General features: G+C 42.9%; 1 protein-coding gene across 2 annotated transcripts in view; it reads right to left on the reverse strand.

The window, feature by feature from the left end:
* ME1 (malic enzyme 1) overlaps window positions 1–21,884 on the reverse strand; it is a 370,919-nt gene that overhangs the window by 41,548 nt on the left and 307,487 nt on the right. For both annotated transcript variants that reach the window (XM_089693104.1, XM_089693103.1), the window contains 2 exons: window positions 5,858–5,955; window positions 1,877–1,990 (listed from right to left, as the gene is read on the reverse strand). In XM_089693104.1, the coding sequence (XP_089549230.1) occupies window positions 1,877–1,990; window positions 5,858–5,955 (212 nt within the window). The remainder of the gene's footprint in view (window positions 1–1,876; window positions 1,991–5,857; window positions 5,956–21,884) is intronic.

Below are 21,884 nucleotides of genomic sequence, written 5' to 3' on the forward strand. Positions count from 1 at the left end.
TCTCTGGGCTAGCCTAAAGGCCATCTCAGGAGGCATGTGAAAGAAAAGCATTCAAAGAGAAGTGTGGACTTATTTTTTCTTTCCCCAGCCATACTTACCTAGGCGGATGCTGCATCTGTCCCCCACTGGCTCTAAAGAAGAGAGCTCAGCGATCACATGATCACTGAGTTCTCACAGCCGCTGTGAGCAGAGGGTGGTGACTGTCAGTCATTGATATCTGCCCCCCCACAGTGCTCACTGGAGTGCTGGGCTGTGGAGGGGGGGGGGAGCGGCTGGCTTAGGCGCTCAGAGAAGCTGAGCCAGGTGCTGCTCCAGACTCTGGGGTGGATCCCGACTTTGAAGTTGGGATCTTTTCCCAGCCTGGGCCGGCTCAGTGATCTCAGCCAACAGTGGACTTCAATCCGCTGTTGGCTGAAAATGGGTCACAGGAGTGTAGAACAAACTGCACTCCTGTGATCCACAGGAGAAGTACAGCCAAAAGAGCTTTGGCTGTACTTCTCCTTTAAGTGACGTGTCCTAGTGCCAGTGAAAAACTTCATGGTGTACCAATTCCAATGTGTTTTTCCTGGCACCTCTAGGATGCCACTCCCAGGGAGCAAATCACTAGTAGCTACTCTACTACAGTCGTGAAGAAATAAGTACACCCCTTGAAAATGTTGACTTTTCCCCCATATTTGAACGCGCAAACATTAGATCTTTATTCAAGAAATGCCTACAGATAAAGGTGATATAAAAGCCAAGGAGAATTTGATTTCTTATTATGGTGTCTGACCCCGCAAGGATAGAGAGCAATGTTGTTTGTGAGGAAGAAGCGGTTCGGAACCTGTGGCTTGATGGTATGTTTCAAAGATTTGATCCCACTAATACACTTTTCAAGTTTAACCCAGTAAACAAACAAATAACCAATTCAATTCATTGGAACAATACCCCTTTCTGTGGAAAAAAGAAAAATGCTTTTGCGGTGCCTATGCTTCTAAAAGTCATAGAAATATGAAAGAATTGAAAATAAGATCTGTTTGTCACGCCTTCTCTTTAGTGCACATTTCTTGTCACTGGTAAAGATGATCACAGACTCAGCAGGGATTTCACTGACTTTCAATGATCTTATAGAACATTGTGTAAATTATTGTGGGTGTTTTGTTTGGGAGATCAGCTGATTTGCATACTAATTACCCATCTTTGACACACTTTTGGTTAGTTGAAATGTAGATGTCAGTACAGCTCTGTAATTACATGCTGGGTAAAGGTTTTTTACTTAGACCAAAGTCCTTCTTAAGCATTGCAGCATATACAGCAGTATGTGAAAGTGTCCCTTTTTGTATGACGCTCACCTTACAGCAATATACAATTATCATGAAAACCTAGAGAAATATCCTATAATAGGAATAGAGCCATACTGTATACAGTACATGACATATTGGTTTTTGATATAACATGGTGCAAGAATGGCCAAAAAGACTATTGTGGTTTAAAGAAACCAACTAAACACAAGCTGCTTTAGCAGTACACGTGAAGTGGCATATATAGGTGGTGTATTTTCAGATTTACATTGATATAGAACCAGAGGAAACCACTAATTACTGTTCTGGTATTCCCCCACTGTTTTAAACTGAAATACGGTTCTCTTATTTCCAACAAGTATACCACAAATGTATTCCCTGCATGACACTGCTCTTATTTTAACATTTTAAATTTAAGTCACAAAAGAGAATGATCATTCAAAAAAAAAAAAAGTTTTAAAACAGGAAAAAATCTTAAATGATCAAATATATTAATCACATTTTCAACTAAAAAATAAGTCGTTCGGAAATCAGCTATAGCCCCTTTGCAAAATTATAGTGTTTTTTTTAACAATGAACAAATGTAATTTTCTTACCTTGACTATCAGCCCTTTAGAATCCACCATCCAGATTTTCCTAATTGCATCTTCTTTAGGTGTCCCTTCTTTCTCCATGGCCATAATTATTAAGTCTGCAATTCCCATAGCGGCCTTCATATAAACAAAAAGGTTCATTAACATATAATATATATTTTCAGCATTACCGCATTCTTAATATTATTGTCATTGTTATGATTACAATGCACATTGGTGCTTGTAAAAAAAGCACACAAAAACACATGTACATGCAGCTGCACTAATATGAACGTAGACCTAGTGTGTGGGTCACTATTCTTAGGCTGGCCATACATTATACAATTATCTGCAGATTTTTGGTTTAGATTTACCAAAAACCATATAATAGGAGGACAAACCTAAACAACACTTTCAGTTGTATCCAATTAGGCAGGCCCTTGCACTACATAGTTGAAGGTAAATCTAAAGGAAATTGGGCAGAAAATCTGCAGATAATTGTATAATGTATGGCCAGCCTTAGTGTTGGTATTGTACTTAAATGCAGAAAGCTTTGTAAAATCACAGTGATCAGTCATTGTGCAGCCTGCACCTGTGTTAAGCCTGGTGCACGCACTGAGGTTTTTTTTGTACAACCCAGCAGGCTGAATGAAAAAAAAAAACTGAGAGATTGCTGTATTATAACAGGTACTTATATGGTGCTGTCAGTTTATGCAGTGATTTTACATATATATTGTACATTCATATCAGTCTCTAACCCTCAAGGGGTGTACAATCTAAAGTCCCTAACTTACATTCATACATACACATACTAGGGACAATTTAGACAGGATTAAGTTAACCTACCAGCATATCTTTGGAGTGAAGGAGGAAACCCACACAGGCACAGGGAGAATTTGCAAACTCCAGTCAGGTGGTGCCATGGTTGGGATTCAAGCCAAAAACTCTAGTACTGTCAGGTGGAAGTGCTAACCATTTAGCCACTGTGCTGCTGTACTAAGTGATGTTAGTGCAGTGATATCTCCTGCTGTGCCTTTGTGTTCTAACAGGGGCTGTTTTTTCAGCATGTCCCTACAACAAACGCCATTCCATAGACTGACTTTTGTGGGAAAGACAGCAGTACACACGGTCCGAATATCGGCCATATTCAGGCCATGTGTACCCAGCTTTCTTTTCTTCTCATAAAGTGTTACTAAACCCACAACAGTAAAATCAATCTGTATATGCTGTAAATGAGAACTTTAAAAAAACCTTGAAAAAACAAAGTATAATTCACATGGATACACTAAGTAGTTGTGATGATATTTACAGTTTTACTAACACATGGCAAAGTTGCTAAATTGTATTCAAGAGTTAGGATTTGTTTTACCATCTGTCATGAAGGGTTAATCAGGGAAGTATAACTCCAATATTTGGCTGGGTAATGGTTACAGCAGTTGGGTCAGCTGGGGAATTCTTGTGTTAACCTAAACCTAAGCTCTGTGAATGCTAGCTGTGATTGGTCAGAGTGATCACATGGTACAGACGGGGCCAATGAAAGCCCATCTGTACCATGTGATTAGCTGCGGTCAATCACAGCTAATCTAAACAATATTAGTTGTGGTCAATCTCAGCTAATCAAAACAATATACACTGAATTAATCAATTTCATTCAATAAAATTGGTTGCTTATACCAAAACAATGTAATAAAAAAAAAAAAAAATTAAATGTCTCTGATCACCACCACACCAGTTATATAATGATGCTGTACTGCACTGGTGACAGCATGTAAAAAAAAAAATGAGACATTTTATTTTATTTTTTCATTTTCCCAAAAAAATACAACTTCAAAGAACTTGCCATGCCTCTTAATAAAGTGTTACTAAACCCATGACCTTGCATTCACATATCTGGTCTCCCACAGTACACAGAACATGAAAGTGCAATTATTTTAGTAAATATAAACTGCTAAATACCTTTTTGTCAGCAGTATATAACTGTCTAAACCGAGTGTCCAACCAAAACTGGTTAGACTTGTAGAAGGAGTTTTAATTTTGCTCTAGGAGGATGCAGGACCCCTTACCTCTGTCTAGACAATGCTTACTGGCCCTGTGCTGATCACAGCCATACACACCAAACTGAGCATGTGCAGAATGACTCCACACAATACATCTTATCAGATAAGAGGGGGACACTGGAAGAAGGGGAGGATCAGAGAAGTCAGGGTCAAACAGTGTTTTTACACAATGCAGAGGATTAACCTCTTAGGTTCCACAGTGAGTATAACAATCATGCTTTACTGCATATACAGAATGATTTTACTGTTGTGGGTTTAGTGACACTTTAAATACCTTGGACTGTCTACTTTCCAAAAATGGGTAATTTGAAGGGGTATCTGTACTGTTAATATTTTTGGGCCTCAACAAATGCTATAGGCCATCAGTACATCAGGAGTAATCAATTTTCAGATATATGAGGGTTCTTCAAAAGGTTTCCATACTTTTTTAAACGTATATATATATATCTGTATACATATATGCAGAAACTTTTTGAAGACCCCTCTTATACCATAGTTTGTGGACTCTATAATGTTCCTACAAACTAAATAATAAACATAGATTTGGGTTATTTTCACTAAAGAAATGTAGCAGAATACATTTTGGCCTACATCTATGAAGAAAGATTAGTCATTTGCAAAACTGTATAACAGAAACTAAGAAAAACATGTTTTTTTCAAACATTTCGGTCTCTTTTTGCTTATTTAGCAAACAATAAAAAAAACCCAGTGATGACTAAATACCACCAAAAGAAAGCTCTATTTGTTTGAAAAAAAATGATAAAAATTTCATATGGGTACAGTGTTGCATTGTCTTTTAAAGTGCGACAGCGCTGAAAGCTGAAAATTAGCCTTGGCAGGAAGGGGATGAAAGCTCCAGGTATTGAAGTGGTTAATTAAAGTATGTGCGAACCCTTTCCTTGTAAAACAACCCATTTAGCTTAAAATAGAAATGAAAGGTAAAACATACACACACACACACATATATATATATATACACACTATATAACAAAAGTACAAATACAATTTTGTCTCTTAATTATGATTCTATAGTCTCTGTTCTCAGCTGCATAAGGGGCTTAGAGAGGTGGTGGCGGAGAAACAGCAACACACTGATCTTCCCAGTGAATAACTGTGCGGGGGGGGGGGGGGGGCAAGGGCATGTCAGCACAAATCTGATCAATGAAGGACAGGCAGGCTGTTCTCCCAGCACAGCTAGAAAACTGACCATGCTCAGTCTGAAACAGGAAAGCAGGGGGACTGGCTGGGTCACCAAGTATTTCACAAAAAGGAAGTAATAAAAAAAAAACCAGGATCATTTTTAGCACAAGCACAGTACTTGTTACAACAGACACATATCAGGAGTATGAAATGTTATAACATGTTCTCTAAAGTCTCTTGCACACGGGACACCTACAAATATTATGTTTTTAGGGACTCAGGTGTTTGTTTTTTTTTTACTCATCTAAATGCTACCCATTGTTTGTAGCACACACAGTCACGTAAACTGGTACTGCATATAGATTAGTAAAAAAAGATACAAAAGTCTGTGTTGTTGATCAGTACTTTTACTTATGCATGAGCAAATACGCGCATATACACACAAACATGCACAAACAACCACCTTCCCTTGATTATTAAAAGAAGAATTTTTACTTGTAAATGCGCAAGTAATATACAGCCCATTCTCGTGTTTTGGTATGCCAGGAATGACTGATGTTCATACATCAGTACCATGTACAAGTACCCTAAATGTGCACACTTAACAACCACATCAGGTGTTGGACAGTTCAGTGAACAATATGGCTAAAATAAATATAACTGAATTATCATTTTGTATTTTTAGCAAATAACTCAGATATTTGGTAGTATTAAAGGTTTAATACTATAATTATTGAGAAAGACCTTGATGAATAATGACAATGTAATGCAATGGTAAACAGTGCAATTCTCAAAAGAGTCAGCCTACCTCTCCTGCTCCTTGAAAAAGTACTGTGTGATTGGATAGTTTATTCTTTGTAATACGAAGTGCTGCAAGGAGTCCAGCTACCGCAACAGCTGCAGTGCCTGAAAGAAGACAGAAAGATTTGACACAGAAGACATTTTCTTTATATTAGTTACTTATATAGCATGGGGAACTTAAGACAAAAACACTTGCTTTACTATTGCATTTTTGGGGATAGTAGCATAAAACATAAATACAGGCGTACCTCGGTTTACGAATTTAATGCATTCTCCGGGACGTTTTGTATTGTGAAAAGTTCGTAAACCGAAACGTGGTTTCCCATAGGAATGCATTGAAAATCAATTAATCCATTCCGAAGATCAGAAACAAGTTTAAAAAAGTCTTTTATCTGTTCAAAAATCTTTATAAATTGCAATTTAAAAGCATAACTACTGTAAAGGGGCATGATAAAAAATTAAATTGTAAATGCATTGATAACTAATTAATCCATTCCGGAGGTCAGAAAAAAGTAAAAAGTCTTATCTGTTCAAAACTCTTTATAAAGTTCACTTTAAAGGCATAAGTACTGTACAGGGACATGAGTAAAAAAAAAATCGTAAATGCATTGTACAGACCCGTGCTGATAGCGGACGGAAGCCAGACTGTAGTGGATCAAGGAGGTTGTTGTCAGTGAGGTGGGCGCTTAGGCGATTTAGGGGGGAGGGGAATGCGCCAGTAGAGAGGGAGAGATTGAAGATGTGGGTAAGGGAGCAAATGATGGAGGAGGGGGGTGACCAGAGGAGTTGTGAGGGGATAGGGTCCAGGGGGCAGGTGGTGAGGCAGGCTTCTGTGAAGACCTTAGTGACCTCCTCAGTGGTAGCAGGGCTGAAGGAGCGGAGTATTGAGGAGGTTATAGTGTGTGGGACGTTAGGTGTGGTGGGGGGCAGTGCGGTTGCGAGGTCAGAGGAGGGGAGAGTTGAGGGGGTGATGTAGGGAGGGAGGCTAAGTGAAGAGGTAGATTGTGAATTGACAATGTCCTTACGGATTGCATCAATCTTGTTTTGGAAATGATTGGCAATCTCGCGGGCGGTGAGTGAGGTAATGAGTGGAGGTGGGGGGGAGAGAGCAGGGAGTTGAAAGTGGAGAAGAGCCGGCGTGGACAGGTGGAGAGGGTGTTAATAAGGGTTACGAAGTAGGCTTGCTTGGCGGCGTGGAGGGAGGAGGTGTAGGTGAGGAAGGCAGATTTGTAGAGGGAGAACGCTCGAGGGGATCTCGTTTTGCGCCATAATCACTCCAGCGCACGACTGCGTCGTTTGAGACATTTTGTATGGTCATTCTGCCAGGGTTGAAGCGGTCGGGGTCTGATGTTACGTGTGGTTAGGGTTGCCAGGGAGTCTAGGGCAGCTGACAGTGAGTCGTTGTACGCAGTAGTGGCCAGGTCAGGGCATGACAGTGGAAGGATACTGACGTACAGATGGTCAGCTGTCGAGTGGAGAGGGGCTGGGTTCAGGTTGCGGAGGTTACAGCTAGTGATGGTTTGACGCTTTGGGGGGGGGAGTTAGAGGATGGGGAGACGGAGAACGTGAGGAGGTGGTGGTCAGAGAGAGGGAAGGGGGTGTTAATGAAGTTGTGGAGGGTACAGAGGTGGGAAAAAACGAGGTCCAGGGTGTTCCCAGCGGTGTGGGTGGAGGACTGTGTGTACTGTGTGAGCATAAAAAAGGAGGTTAGGAGGAGGAGTTGGGAAGTAGCCGGGTTGTTGACGTTGATGGGGATATTGAAGTCCCCAAGGATGATGGTTGGTAGCTCAGAGGAGAGGAAGAAGAGAAGCCAGGTGGCAAAGTCATCCAGGAAGTGGGATCCAGGAGGCCGATAGATTACTGCAATCCTCAGAGGGATGGGAGAGAAGAGCCGGATGCAGTGGGCCTCGAAGGAGGAGAAGGATAGAGAGGAGGGTTGGGGAGGACCTGGAAGGTGCTCAGCGTTGACAGGAGCATGCCGACCCCACCACCTCTGCAACCACTCGGTCTGGGTGAGTGGGTCCAGATGAGGCCTCCATAGGTGAGTGCTGCAGGGGAGGTGGAGTCATTGGCTTGGATCCAGTTTTCGGTGACCGCTAGGAGGTTGAGGGAGTGGGAGATAAAGAGGTCATGGATGGCGGTGAGCTTGTTGCAAACCGAACGGGCGTTCAGGAGTGCAATCGAGAAAGGAGGGGTGGATGTGGGGAGGAGGGGGACGGGTATAAGGTTGAGGGGGTTGCGGCGGCTGGCGGGCGCAGGAGGGTGCCTAGAGGGGGAGTGGGGAGGTGGGGGGCCAGGGTTCAGGGAGATGTCCCCGGCGGTTAGGAGAAGGGTGAGGAAGGTGGCATGGGAACGGGATGTGCAGGAGCGTGAGTCGGTGGGAGAATGGAGTATCAGGAGGAGGTGGTGAGAGTCGTACTGGGGAGAAGGAAGAAGTGAAGGAGCAATGTAGAGCTGTTTTGGGGGAGTAGGGGGGTAGAGGGGCGATTTTGGGAATGGAGGAGAGGAATACGAGGAGGAGGAGTGCAGGTGACATGTTAGGGTGATCAGAGTGCTGGTCAAATCAGGGGAGGTGAAAGGTTTCACATCAGGGCGTGATGATGCGGAGAGTCTGTCATGCCGTGGCGGAGTTCATCTGTGTCCATCTGTAGGAGGAGAGTTAGAGGGTGGGCAGCTGGGTCAGCAGCTGGCTAGTTGCAGTCTGTGGGTGCTGCAGGCCAGCGCCCGTGGGTGCTGTGGCACGGCGTCGGTGGGTACAGTGGCTTGGTGACTGGACAAGCTGTAGGGCACGTTGTTTGGGGGTGTTGTAGGGCACGGTGTCTGGGGATGCTGACGGCTCGGTGTCTGGAGGTGTTGAAGGCCCATCATTAGGAGGTGCTGAAGGCCCGGCGTCAGGAGGTGCTGAAGGCCTGGCGTCAGGAGGTGCTGAAGGCCCCGCGTCAGGAGGTGTTGAAGGCCCGGCGTCAGGAGGTGCTGAGAACTCGGCGTCAGGAGGTGCTGAGGGCTCGGCGTCAGGAGGTGGTGTAGACCAATGTCTGGAGATGGTGTAGGCCGACGTCTGGAGGTGGAGTGGGCTAGGCATTGGTAGGCGCAATAGGGCCCACATCAGTGGGTGTTGTGGGCCAGTGCATGTGGATGCTGCGGGCCAGCGACTGAGGGTGCTAAGGTGCCCAGATTGGACGGGGCTGTGTGGTGGCAGTAGCACGACTGTGTGGTATACGGTGGGGAGCAGGGAAGCAGATCTGGCAGCGGTGCCTTACCCTCTCGGTGCCGGTGGTGGCTTACCCTCTCGGTGTCGGTGAGGGTGGTTGCTGCTTCCCTTCTCTCTGCGGCGGCTGTAGGTAGGGGAGGCAGTGGTGGTAGATCCCCTCTCTCTGGCTCGGATGGCGGCGTCCTGGTTCAGGCGTTGGGCAGTAGGGTTGCTTTGAAGGCAGCGGTAGGCTGCAGGGGACAGGGCGCCCGGTACTCCTGGGCGATGGCAGGACCTCCGGAGCGGCTGGTGAAGGTACCGACGGGGGCGGGGGTGGTGGTGGTGTCCCCTCTGGAGCGGGGGTTGCGTCCCCTCTGGAGCGGGGCGACTCGGCCGACAGGAAAGGCCGCGGCTTCAGGGGCCGTGGTAGGCCACGAGTCGCCGGGGCTCCGCCAGAGGGACAGAGCACCCAGCACCCCTTCTGGGTGTTGGGAGGACCTCTGGGGGATGCTCCGGAGCCCGCTACCGCCCGGATGTATTTCTTAAAAAACAACACAAAATCAACTAATTAAAAAAAACGCAGTATAAGGACATGATTCTTGACTAGTGGTGCACCGAAATGAAAATTTTGGTGCCGAAACCGAAAATTCAAAATGCACTTGGCTGAAAACCGAAACCGAAATGTGCAGTTTTTAAAAATTAATATATATTTTTTGGAAATAAATACACTTTGATTAAAATAAACATTAAAAAAACAATATATACCCCAATTTTTTGTAAAATATGAAAGATAATGTTACGCTGAGTAAATAGATACCCAACATGTCATGCTTTACAATTGCGCATGCTCGTGGAATGGCGTGAAACTGCAGCACTTAAAAATCTCCATGGGTGATGCTTTAAAAATTGCTACAGGTTAGCAGAGTAACGTTACAGAGGAGGTCTAGTGCTAGAATTATTGCTCTTGCTCTGACGTTCATGGCGATACATCACGTGTGTGGTTTGAACACCATTTACATATGTGGGTATGGTCTACGTATGCGTTCACCACTACGTCTAAGCATGGGGGGACGGGGGCACTTTAAACCTTTTTTGCACTGTCCCTTTAAAAAACGTTTTAATCACTTTTATTCTTATCACAAGAAATGCATGCATCCCTTGTGATAGAAATAATTAGTGACAGGTCCTCTTTATGGAGGGATGTGGGGTCAATAAGACCCCACATCTCTCCTCTGAAATGTAAAGCAAAAAAGCATTGGTCTAGTGCTTTGAAAAAAATTAAAATGGCTGGACCAGGAATTGACATCGCTCCGGTCCTCCAAGGGCATAGAGATGAGTGGAAGCCATCTTTCCTTCACTAATCTCTATGCCCAGCCCTGGGATCGTTCGATGGTTTCTCAGGTAAGGCTGGGAACTACCGAACGGTGCATCCCTATTCTTCACTATGCTTTACTTACACACGCACGCACATACACACACACAGTCTGTAGGGGGTAATGTCAATTTTCAGTCTTAGATTAATTACTGCTAATTAAAATTTGGTATGCTATTCATTTACTACAAACCCCTAAGGATGAATATTCATTCTGTAGAATTTTTTAATTTTACTGCAATACTGACCCTGTGTTGGTTATTTTTCTAAGGTACTGCACTTCTTAAAACTTAGTTGTGTCTGCATTGAAGGTTTCAGTATTCCCTGTCCATTATTTAAATGCCAGCTCTGTGTTTGCCATCAAAGTAATTGCTTTGTAAGATGTGTAAATGTTGTGAATGTCTTGAGTGCTGAAGGGAAGTCTCTCTCTTTCCATCAGGCTTCCAGATCTTTTTGGCAGTTTTCATTTGCTGTACTGTGGACACTGGCTTCGAAATCTGGCCTAAAATCCCATATCCTCGTCTGGATTTCTGAATTGTATCTTTGAATTAGCTGGTAATTTTCCAATTGCTTTAATCTTGTATACATAAGGCCAATCAGGGCCACACTGCTGAGGCACACATGTACTCTGTATAAAATAAAATATGACATTGTAGAGGAAAAAGTAAACAAAAACAATGTACTTTTGGATGAACTTACAAGATGCATACTGTGTGTATATGTAATGTATGCTGCCTGTGCCAATAAGTTCCATAATCAAGTTTGTAAAGTAGAGATATACTTAAAAAATTAACTTTTCCTATCTAATATGGAACATCTAGAAAAGTCGCCATTCACGTTTTGCCTTGAATTTTTCCTTAATAATAGCAGTGCACTTCCAGTTGTATTGATGCTCTGAACACTCCTGTGCCTAGATTCTCATAGTTCATATCTGCAGTGTGAGATCATTTGCCACTAAGTGATATCTTTATTCTCCAAAAATAATCCATACACATTCACTATTTAATGGCAATGTAGTCTATTGTTCAATAAATTGTTTCTTACTGTGCCTCCTTGTAATATCCTCTGTGATCTCCTGTACCTCTCCTTTCACCCACATTTCCATTTGGAATGAACAATGCATTGCTCTATGCACACTACACATCCTATAGTCTATATTTCATAGTCTCTAGTACATCTTGGGAGCGAACGTGAGAGTAGCTACATTGCAACATTCAGTGGGACCATGGACAATGGCTGTAGTCACCCTCTAACAAGAAGTCAGATCACAGCAGTAAAAAAAAAAAGAATTTACAGATATGGAAGAGGCTGAGAGCAACAGAAAGTACTCTTTAACTGCTTTTATGCTGCCCTATAGCAGAAATAATGCTACAGGGCAGCAGGGCTGCAGAAAATGATGTATATATAAGTGATTTTGTATCTCTGGGTAGGGGGTGCACGCGCGCCCTACCCGCGCCGTCATTTGCAGCTTCAGCTGGCGATCACCGGATCCTGGCCAGTGATTCCCTGCTGACACCTGGCAATCGCCGAGTATCACTGACGGGGGAGAGCTCTGTATGCAAACAATACAGATCTCTCCCCTGTCAGCTCCTGCACACTGCTTTGTATTGCTCTGCATAGCATCTCTCCCCTATCAGCACAGCAAAGCAATATAAAGCAGCTTGGGTACACAGTAAAATACACACACAGCACACAGTTAACATTTTGATCACCACAGCTGTTAAACCCTTCCTGCCCAGTGTCATTAGTAAAGAGTCAGTGCTTTCTGTTAGCACTGATCACTGTATTACTGTCACTGGGGATGTCAGTGACAGTCAGTTTCCCCCCCAGTGTCAGAATGCCCACAGCAGTCCCGCAATAAGTCACTGATCGTCGCCATTACCAGTATAAAAAAAAATTTCCAGTACCTATACCGCCATTTGTAGACGCTATAACTTTCACGTAAACCAATTAATTTACACGTATTGGGATTTTTTATAACAAATACATGTAGCCGAATACATTTTTCCTAAATTTATGGCAAAATTTGATTTTTAAAATTTTTTTACTGAACATGTTTAACAGCAAAAAGTCAAAAATATTGTTTTTTTCTCATAATTGTCGGTATTTTTTTGTATATAGCGCAAAAATAAAAAACACAGAGGCGACCAAATACCACTGAAAGAAAGCTCCATTTGTGGGAAAAAAGGACATAAATTTTATTTGGGTTCAGTGTTGCATGATTGAGCAATTGTCAGCGCAAAAAATGGCCTGGTCAGGAAGGGGGGTAAATCCTCTGGAGGGCAAGTGGTTAAGAATGCATACTTGAATAGAATATTTTTTTAAACTAGAGTTTAGTGTCACTTTAAGGCAGACCTAGGCAAATTTCAGGGCCACATCCAGCCTATTGGCTGTCCCTGTACAACCCGTGTTGCCTCAACTGTACGCATGCCTCTCTAAACCTGTCAGCCTCATAACTCATCATAGAGATGTATGTATGGAGAGCTGCAAGAACTGGAAAGAGAGAAAGGAACTGATCGGTACAGGCGGGAGAGCACTGCATAGGAGAAATCCCAACATTCTCCCACCAGTGATTCCATTGATTAGCTACAAGTAGGCAGCCCCATTGAAAACAAGGGGAGGCTACCAGCTTTCTCCCCTTAAAAAAGTGCCCGCTCGCATGTAATCTGTCAAGCAGCGATCACATGTGATTGATCGACCCTGGAGTGATCGCTGCACATGAGCAATTAGCTTTGACAGCCAGCAGCATCCCATTGCTTTCAATGGGGCTGCCTGCTCGCAGCTAATCACTGGAACCCCCACATCTGCATCTAATTGTAGGCAGGATGCAATTGCAGGTTTGAGTGCACACTATTTCATGAGCAGATGTATCTATTATTTTATATATTTATATATTAGGCCAGTTGCTTGTTTTCTATATGTTTCCATATATTTTTTCCAATACACCAAATTCCCCCCACAACAGTCCCAGTTTCTTTTGTGGCCCTTTGGGAAAATTAATTGGCCACCCCTGCTTTAAAGTAGAACTATGGGCAAAACTTTTTGTTTTTATTTTGGATAGAGTATAGGAGGATTATAATCTCTGTCTGCTTATTTTTTGGGCATCTGTGTCCCATTGGGGAGATTTATCTTCACTTCCTGTCCCATAGCGAATACAAATAGTGAGAAAATCTCTGCAGATTAAGGGAAATCTTTGGGGACCCCCAGGCCACCAGAACTAGTGTCTCCATTGGAAGATTTCCCCTCTATTACTTTTCTGGGGACAACCCAAATGTTGGGATTTTATTTTACTTTCACTTTCAATGATAATGGTAACAGGAAAATAGAGAGAGTGAATCTCCCTAATGGGGACACAGACAGCAATAAAAACTGACATGCGTTCTAATCCATCTCCACTCTATCCAAAACGAAAAAAAAGTTTTGCTTTTAGGATTACTTTAACCTCTTCCCTATAGCCGAAAGACAGCTACAGAGCGGTTGTCTAGTTCTGGGAGGACGTCCATGGATGTCCTCCCAGAATACATCCCCTGCATGCCCCCGGTGATTGCTGTGTCCTACGCACACAGCTGGTCACATGATACGGTAAACGGCCAATCACAGCGTCCCTTTACCACTCGATCAGCTGTGGTAAAAAGGCTATTTTTGCTATTTTTTTGTTTATAGCGCAAAAAATAAAACATCCAGTGGTGACTAGCACCGAACGAAAGCTCTATTTGTGTGAAAATTTTTTTAAAAATGTCATATGGGTACAGTGTTGCATGACCGCGTAATTGTCATTCAAAGTGCGACAGCGCTGAAAGCTGAAAATCGGCCTGTGCAGGAAGTGGGTATAAGTGCCCAGTAGGCAAGTGGTCAAGGCATCTATAATATCTGACTACTGAATACTGTTTTTTTTGTGGAGCGGGGGGGTCAAATTTGGCACTGTTACTCTTGTGCAGCTGCTGGTTCTTCTAAATGCTTGCTAGAGAGAAAACTATAACTGTAATGCATGAATCTCCCTGCTTTTGCTTCATACATTCTGTGAATCTGTGCTTCGCCCACCTCTTGATCATGAGCCAGCAGTCATTAAATCACCAGTCAGCAGGGGCTGCCATGAAGAAGCAAATTGCTGCTTCTCTACCAAGATAGCCACTTCCATACAGGGACAGAGAGTCAGTCCTGCGGAAAAGATCAGTTGCAGGGAGACAAAAGGCAATACTAATAACTTTATTCTTCATTTGCCCTTTTGAACATGCTTCTAGAACATAGCACATACTTTATAAACATAAAAGAAGACTGCCACGTGCAGCACATACTGTACAACACTAGGAATACTCATACTGACCCCATGTGTATGTAAGTCTTTCAAGGTGTAGGGCATTTCAAACACACTGATATGAAAAAGTTAATTGACATTTGACATGGAGTTATATTCAATATGCAACCAGCAGCTCCATGTTCTGCGCTACTTCCCTAATCTTCTGGGTTCTAGAAGTGGGTACTGAGGGCAAAGGAGCAATAGACTCCTGCTGTTGTCAAATGCTGGTAGGAGGGATTTAGTAGGGCAATATTGTGTAGGCCCTGGATGCAGGGAAGTGTGGCATGTCCTGATTTGTACAATTACTTCTTAGCGCACCCATTGATCTATGCGCACAACTGGCTTCTGTTGGATGGAACCAACGCAGCAGTTGTGCTGGAAGCAGCCTACTCAGGCTCCTACGAATCCCTGTGTAACCTTCTGTATAGGGGTTTACGTACCCCTTTTCCTGATTTATTGCTATCTATGAGGGCGGTGCAGAGGGCCTGGCAATTATTAGTATTCAAACATTATTCCTCCCCTAATACTTGGTCTCCACATACCTCCCTATGGTGTAACCGCAGACTGCCAGAGTTCTACTCCATCCCACACCCCTCCTTATGCGCTTCCAAGGGTATTAAAACATTTAGCCAAATTTGTTCTGGGGACTGTTTTATGACATTTGATGAGTTAAAACAGCACTTCTCAATCCCTAACTGCTTCTTTTTCATGTTCTTACAGCTTTGACATGCTCACAATTTGGCATCTTACAACTGAGGAAATGGAGTCACTTCTGCGAGATGACTCAAGCAAACCATTGTCAGAAATTCATAAAACCCTTCTGCCTTTGATTGGTGGCGTGTGGAGGTGCCAAGTCTGGACAGTGAGGGTTGGGAAGATTTGTGGGAGTACCTTCTCCTTCAACTAATCTCTGTCAGAGATTGGTTAATACAGTTTAAAATCCTCCATAGAATATACTTAACACCACAAAGGTTACATAAAATATACCCTGATCAATTCCACTGTTCCGCTCTATAAAGCTACATATCAATCTTGTGGTTGCCCTAATAAGTTTAATAAGGGCTGGGATCCTTGGGTCAATTCTGATACTACTAATGGCTCCTATGCGCCCCCTCTCAGACCCCTAATCAGAGTTGCCCCCTAACTGGCAGACCTCAAAGGTACTGATCTTTTTTTGAATATACCGGGCTCCTTGAGTTCACCCTGACCAAGGGAGGTGACCATACTTGTATAGTGCAGGGGAGGAAGGGTGTTCTCCTGTTATAATACCTGGAGCAGCTGTTCCTCGATTTATCCAGCACTTCTTCCTCACATTGATACTGAGAGCGATTGTACTTGTTTAGTTGTACAGCAATTGTTTGTTTGGGTTGTATTTTACTGAGCTGGGGTATGCCCCAAGGCTCTGTCTTGTGACTTATCTTTTATAAAACAATAAAAAGAATTAAATAAAAATGCTGATAGGAGGGAGGAGGAGGGAGCAGGGGCGTGGTTTCCCAGGTTCTGTGTTTCCATGAACACATACTGGTCAAGAAAGAGTGTGCATGGGTGTTTCTTCAGCAGCCAGCTAAATAAAGAAACATGTTGAGGGAGGGACAGTGACCTGGAGACTGGCCTGAGCAGAAGAAAATGGACAATTTTAAAGATGAAGAACCATATTGTAATTAGGGCTCCATATAAATTTTAAAAGTAAGGGCTATCTGAAAAAACATTGGGCTATGTGTACTAGCATGTCATTCACACATCTGGACAGATTTGTTTATACACTGATATCCAGTTTAACTAAAGCAGCCAACTATGTCTATTAGTTACAATGTGAAAGAGCTGATCTGGCAAAAACTTTTGCTTTGAAGCATGATTAGCAGAAGCATTGTTGGAAAGCACATACAAGGCTACTTCTTTAAGTTATATATTTTCAAACGGTTTATATTTTTTATTAGAAGCATACAGGTCTTTTTTTTTTTAACAAATACTCAGATATTTCGACTTATGCCATATTAAAGGGGCCATACTGCCTATTTGCACCAGACATAACCATATTAAAAACTGAAACATTTTAGGTCAAACAGCAGCTTTGGAATCGGCCAACTACTATGTGCTGTAAATCACAGGGAAGTCAGACCTGAAGGGGAACTAGTCTCAGAGTTCCCCATCAGGGTCCACCCTTTCAAAAGGGACAGTGGCCATAAATTTCAGTTGTTGGGTGAATGGAGCCTAATGGGGAACTAGTCTCAATCACTGTCTGTAATTGACATTGAACGGCTGTGGTTGGATTACAAAACCATTCTTTGACTGAATAGTGGCTATGGTTCCACACACTGCCATCTGCTGTCAATCACAGGCAAAGAAAACCTGATGGGAAACTTGTCTCTGAGAGTCAGTTCAGTGTCATTTGCCTCAATGGTTGCTAGGACGTGGGCAGACTTCATCCTAGCAACCAATGCTGAAATGCAAACCACAATAAACTAATAAAGTAATGAACACACCACACCCCCCCTTCCTCTATACACCAAACTTTGATTTGGTCTAAATTAATGCCAGTTTGCTTGTTTGCCACAGCCGTAGTAACAGATTATAAAAGTGGCAGTAGTAAAAACTACCTGAATCTTGTGCATGTGCCGGAACTGGCTCAGGCCATATTAATGGGGTTATACCGCCAGAAGAGTGACGTTACTACTTTATTGAAATCCCCTGTTTTGGAGGACTCTACTTCTCAGCTGATGCCTTCTGATCTCCAGTGATTGCATTAGCACATTGCAGCATATAAGTAATTATTTATGGCTTGTGACAGTAAAAACGTAATTGAAGCAGTCATCTTTTTTGTCCTCACTCCTTGTCTTCAGTTACAGTGAAAACTGAGGACAAGATGATCTTTTACATGACATTGTTTATATTGACCTGCACCTGTTTTAGCTACACTCAAAGCTCAGAAAAAAATAAATAGGGTAATAGGTTATATATGCAAAGTTCCTTTGCATCTTTGTACGTAATATTAAAGTGATATTAAAGGCATTAAAAAAAAAAGACGTAATAAGTACCTGCTCTGTGCAATGGTTTTACACAGAGGAGCCCCAATCCTCCCCATCTGTGGTCCCTCACCAGCTCTACTGGCCCCTCCCTCCTGCTAAGTGCCCCCAGAGCAAGCAGCTTGCTTTGGGGGCACCCAAGCAGGCTCTCTCCCAAACTGCTGCTCTGTGCATCCATTCACACACACAGAGCATTGGCTCAGCCCCCCCTCATTCTCAGCCAATTAGGAGAGAGAATCCCCGGAGAGCCAAGGCTCTCGTGCACGTCACTGGCTGGGGATGGGGCTCAGGTAAGTATTATGGTGCCTGCTGCACACAGAAGGTCTTTTACCTTCATGCATAGAATGCATGAAGGTAAAAAAACTTGTGCCTTTACAACTTTACACTTTAAGCTGATGTGTTTTAAATATATAGAACTGGAGCAGGACCTGGAAGATAGTGGCTATCACTGCAGTAGTGTTGAGTACTACAGTGATTTCCAGCTTCCCTAGCAGTCTCTCAGGTATGAGATTTGCATACTTACAAATAATTTGTAAAGTTCAGCTTTAATTATTATACAGTTAAGGGCTCTACTATTTTGGCTCATTACAGTATATACAGTTGTGTCCAAAATTATTCAACCCCCACTGAAATTGAGTGTTTTGGCCAGTTTGACATTGCTTTTGATCATTCAGTCATCTTGCTTACATTTACATTAAAGAGGCACTTGTAGGTCAGACAAATATAACATAACAGTTATAATGAAATAACCACAAATGTCTTTTCTGTGCTCACAGCATTATCAGTTTTATTCAACCCCCAAGTGACATTCAATCTTAGTACTTAGTACAGCATCCTTTTACAGTTATAACAGCTTTTAAACGTGAAGCATAGCTTGACACAAGTGTCTTGCAGCGATCTACGGGTATCTTCGCCCATTCTTCATGGGCAAAGGCCTCCAGTTCAGTCACATTCTTAGGCTTGCGCACTGCAACTGCTTTCTTTAAGTCCCACCAGAGGTTCTCAATCGGATTTAAGTCTGGTGACTGCGATGGCCACTCCAAAATGTTCCAGCCTTTCCTCTGCAACCATGCTCTAGTGGACTTGGAGGTATGCTTGGGATCATTGTCCTGTTGAAAGGTCCAACGTCTCCCAAGCCTCAGGTGTGTGACGGACTGCATCACGTTTCCATCCAATATCTCCTGGTACTGAAGAGAATTCATGGTACCTTGCACACGCTGAAGCTTCCCTGTACCTGCAGAAGCAAAACAGCCCCAAAGCATGATTGACCCTCCACCATGCTTCACAGTAGGCAAGGTGTTCTTTTCATCATAGGCCTTGTTCTTCCTCCTCCAAACATAGCGTTGATCCATGGGCCCAAACAGTTCTAATTTTGTTTCATCAGTCCACAGAACACTATCCCACAACTTTTGTGGTTTGTCCACATGGCTTTTGGCATACTGCAGTCGACTCTTCTTATTCTTTGGAGACAGCAAGGGGGTACGCCTGGGAGTTCTGGCACGGAGGCCTTCATTACGCAGTGTGCGTCTTATTGTCTGGGCTGAAACTTCTGTACCCACATCTGACAAATCTTTTCTCAGTTCCTCAGCAGTCACACGGGGACTTCTCTCCACTCTACGCTTCAGGTAGCGCACAGCAGTCGAAGTCAGCATCTTCTTTCTGCCACGACCAGGTAGCGTTTCAACAGTGCCCTTTGCCTTGAATTTGCGAATGATGCTTCCTAAGGTGTCTCTTGGTATGTTTAACATCTTTGCAATCTTCTTATAGCCATTGCCCTTCCTGTGAAGAGAAATCACCTCTTCTCTTGTCTTCCTGGACCATTCTCTTGCCTTCACCATGTTTGTAACCACACCAGTAAATGTCTAGAAGGAGCTGAGTATCACAGTCATTTTAAAGCTGCCTAATTGGTGCTTATTATGCTTGATTGCTGCTCGGTGACATCCACAGGTGTTTTCAATACCTGATGGAAAGCACCTGTATGAACCTCTGTTCTTCAGAGTGGTAGTCTTTAAGGGGTTGAATAATTGTGGCAATGAAGAAACCACATAAGAACCATTTACTACTGTATTACATAAACAATTGATGTCATTTTAGTTGCATTTGGGTAGTTACAACGTCCTTGTAGGATTTGATTCTGAATACAATTCCAAATGTACACTATAGTCCCTAAACCCCTTTACAGCATTGGGGGTTGAATAATTTTGGACACAACTGTATGCAAGAATGTGTCTGTAATCTCTTTCACTTTGCTGAAAAAGTGGGAAGCATCAGACACATACAGCTTTGTATTGTATTTTATTGCTAATTTAATATAGTAGCACATGGAATGGGTGTCTTATTTCCCTTCTACATTCTTAGAGCTCTTTCACACTGTTTTAGTGTGGCTTGACCGCACCGCAGGAGCATTATGTCCCGTGGTGTGGGTTCTGAAAGCACACCAAAGATGCAGCGTGCAGAAGTTTTGATTCACTTTCAGAAAGCGCACCAAAACTGGGACATAATGCAATGCTATGGGAGAGAGCAGCTAACCCGCACCAGACCCACGAGTAAGCAATGCTGCTCTCACTCTGTGGTCAAACCACATTGGAACAGTGTGAAAGTACTCATACAGAGCTGTCTGTTATGCTTGGAAGACATACAGTACAACAATATTAACCACTTGCCCTCCTGAGGATTTACCCCCCTTCCTGACCAGGCCATTTTTTGCATTACGGCACTGCGTTACTTTAACTGACAATTGCACGGTCATGCAATGCTGCACCCAAATGAAACTTAGGTCCTTTTTTTCCCCACAAATTGAGATTTATTTTGGTGGTATTTAATCGCATGTGCGTTTTTTATTTTTTGCGATATAAAAAAAAGTCCAACAATTTTGAGAAAAAAAACAATATTTTTGACTTTCTGCTATAAAACATGTCCAGTAAAAAAATGTAAAAATCAAATTTCGTCATAAATTTCGGCTAAGATGTATTCTGCTACATGTCTTTGCTAAAAAAAAAATCCCAAAACTTGTAAATTTATTGGTTTACATGAAAGTTTTAGTGTTTACAAATGGCGGTATGTATACTGGGATTTTTTTTTTATTTTTAATTTTTTCTAGTAATGGTGGCGATCAGCGACTTTTAGCGGGACTGTGGCGGACATTCTGACACTGGGGGGAACTGGCATGGTGTTATTGACATCCCCAGTGACACCAATACAGTGATCAGTGCAAAAAAAAAGCACTGACAGTGTACTAATGGCACTGGGTAGGAATGGGTTAACATGAGGGGTGATCAAAGGGTTAACTGTGTGCTGGGAGTATTTTACTAGGGGGCGGTGTCAGTGTACTTCACTGTAATCACAGCACATCCAAAGCAGTGTGCCCGAGCTGACAGGGAGGAAAACTGTTAGTAAGCAAAGCAGTTCTCCTCCCCATCGGAGAACCTTGGAAATCACGGGGCACCGCCGAGTAATCACCGTCAGGGACCCGGTGATTGACAGCTGTGGCTGTGAATGGTGGAGAGGGTGGGGCTCGTGCGTGCCCCATACATAGAAATGCAAAATTACGTATATATAAGTGATTTTGTGCACTCGTGCCTCCCTGTAGCAGTATTTCTGCTATAGGGCGGCCGTGAAGCGGTTAATCTTAGTAATAAATAGGAGGATTAAGTTATATTAGTTCCAATGGAGTATATAAATATATTTTAGGCTAGGTTCACACTGCTGCAAACCGATTTTGATCTGATTTTCAGTGCGATTATGTAATGTGCCTTGGATGCAACTTGAATGTGAATTATTATTATTATACAGGATTCATATAGCACCAACAGTTTGCATAGTGTTTTACAAAATGAAGGTAGACATTACAATTACAATACAATTTGGTACAAGAGGAAAGAGAGGGCCCTGCTCGTTACAGCTTATAATCTAGGAGGAAGGATTACATATTTAATAGGGTCAAAATCGCTTTGGAATCGCATCTAAGTAGTACAGAACCTTTTCCAAAATCATGCCATGCTGAGTTGTATTGATGTGAATGGGCACCAACCATGTGATCGTCCATTGTCATGTGATTCTGTGCAACTCAAGTTGCATCTGAAATTGCACTAGTATGAATGGAGCCTTAAGGGCTTTATGGGTGTAAGTGCACATAAAATGTTGGACAAAGCT

Source organism: Staurois parvus, unplaced genomic scaffold (genome assembly GCF_062004578.1).
Source record: "Staurois parvus isolate SC_StPar_1 unplaced genomic scaffold, SC_StPar_1.0 ptg000613l, whole genome shotgun sequence".
NCBI lineage: Eukaryota > Metazoa > Chordata > Amphibia > Anura > Ranidae > Staurois > Staurois parvus.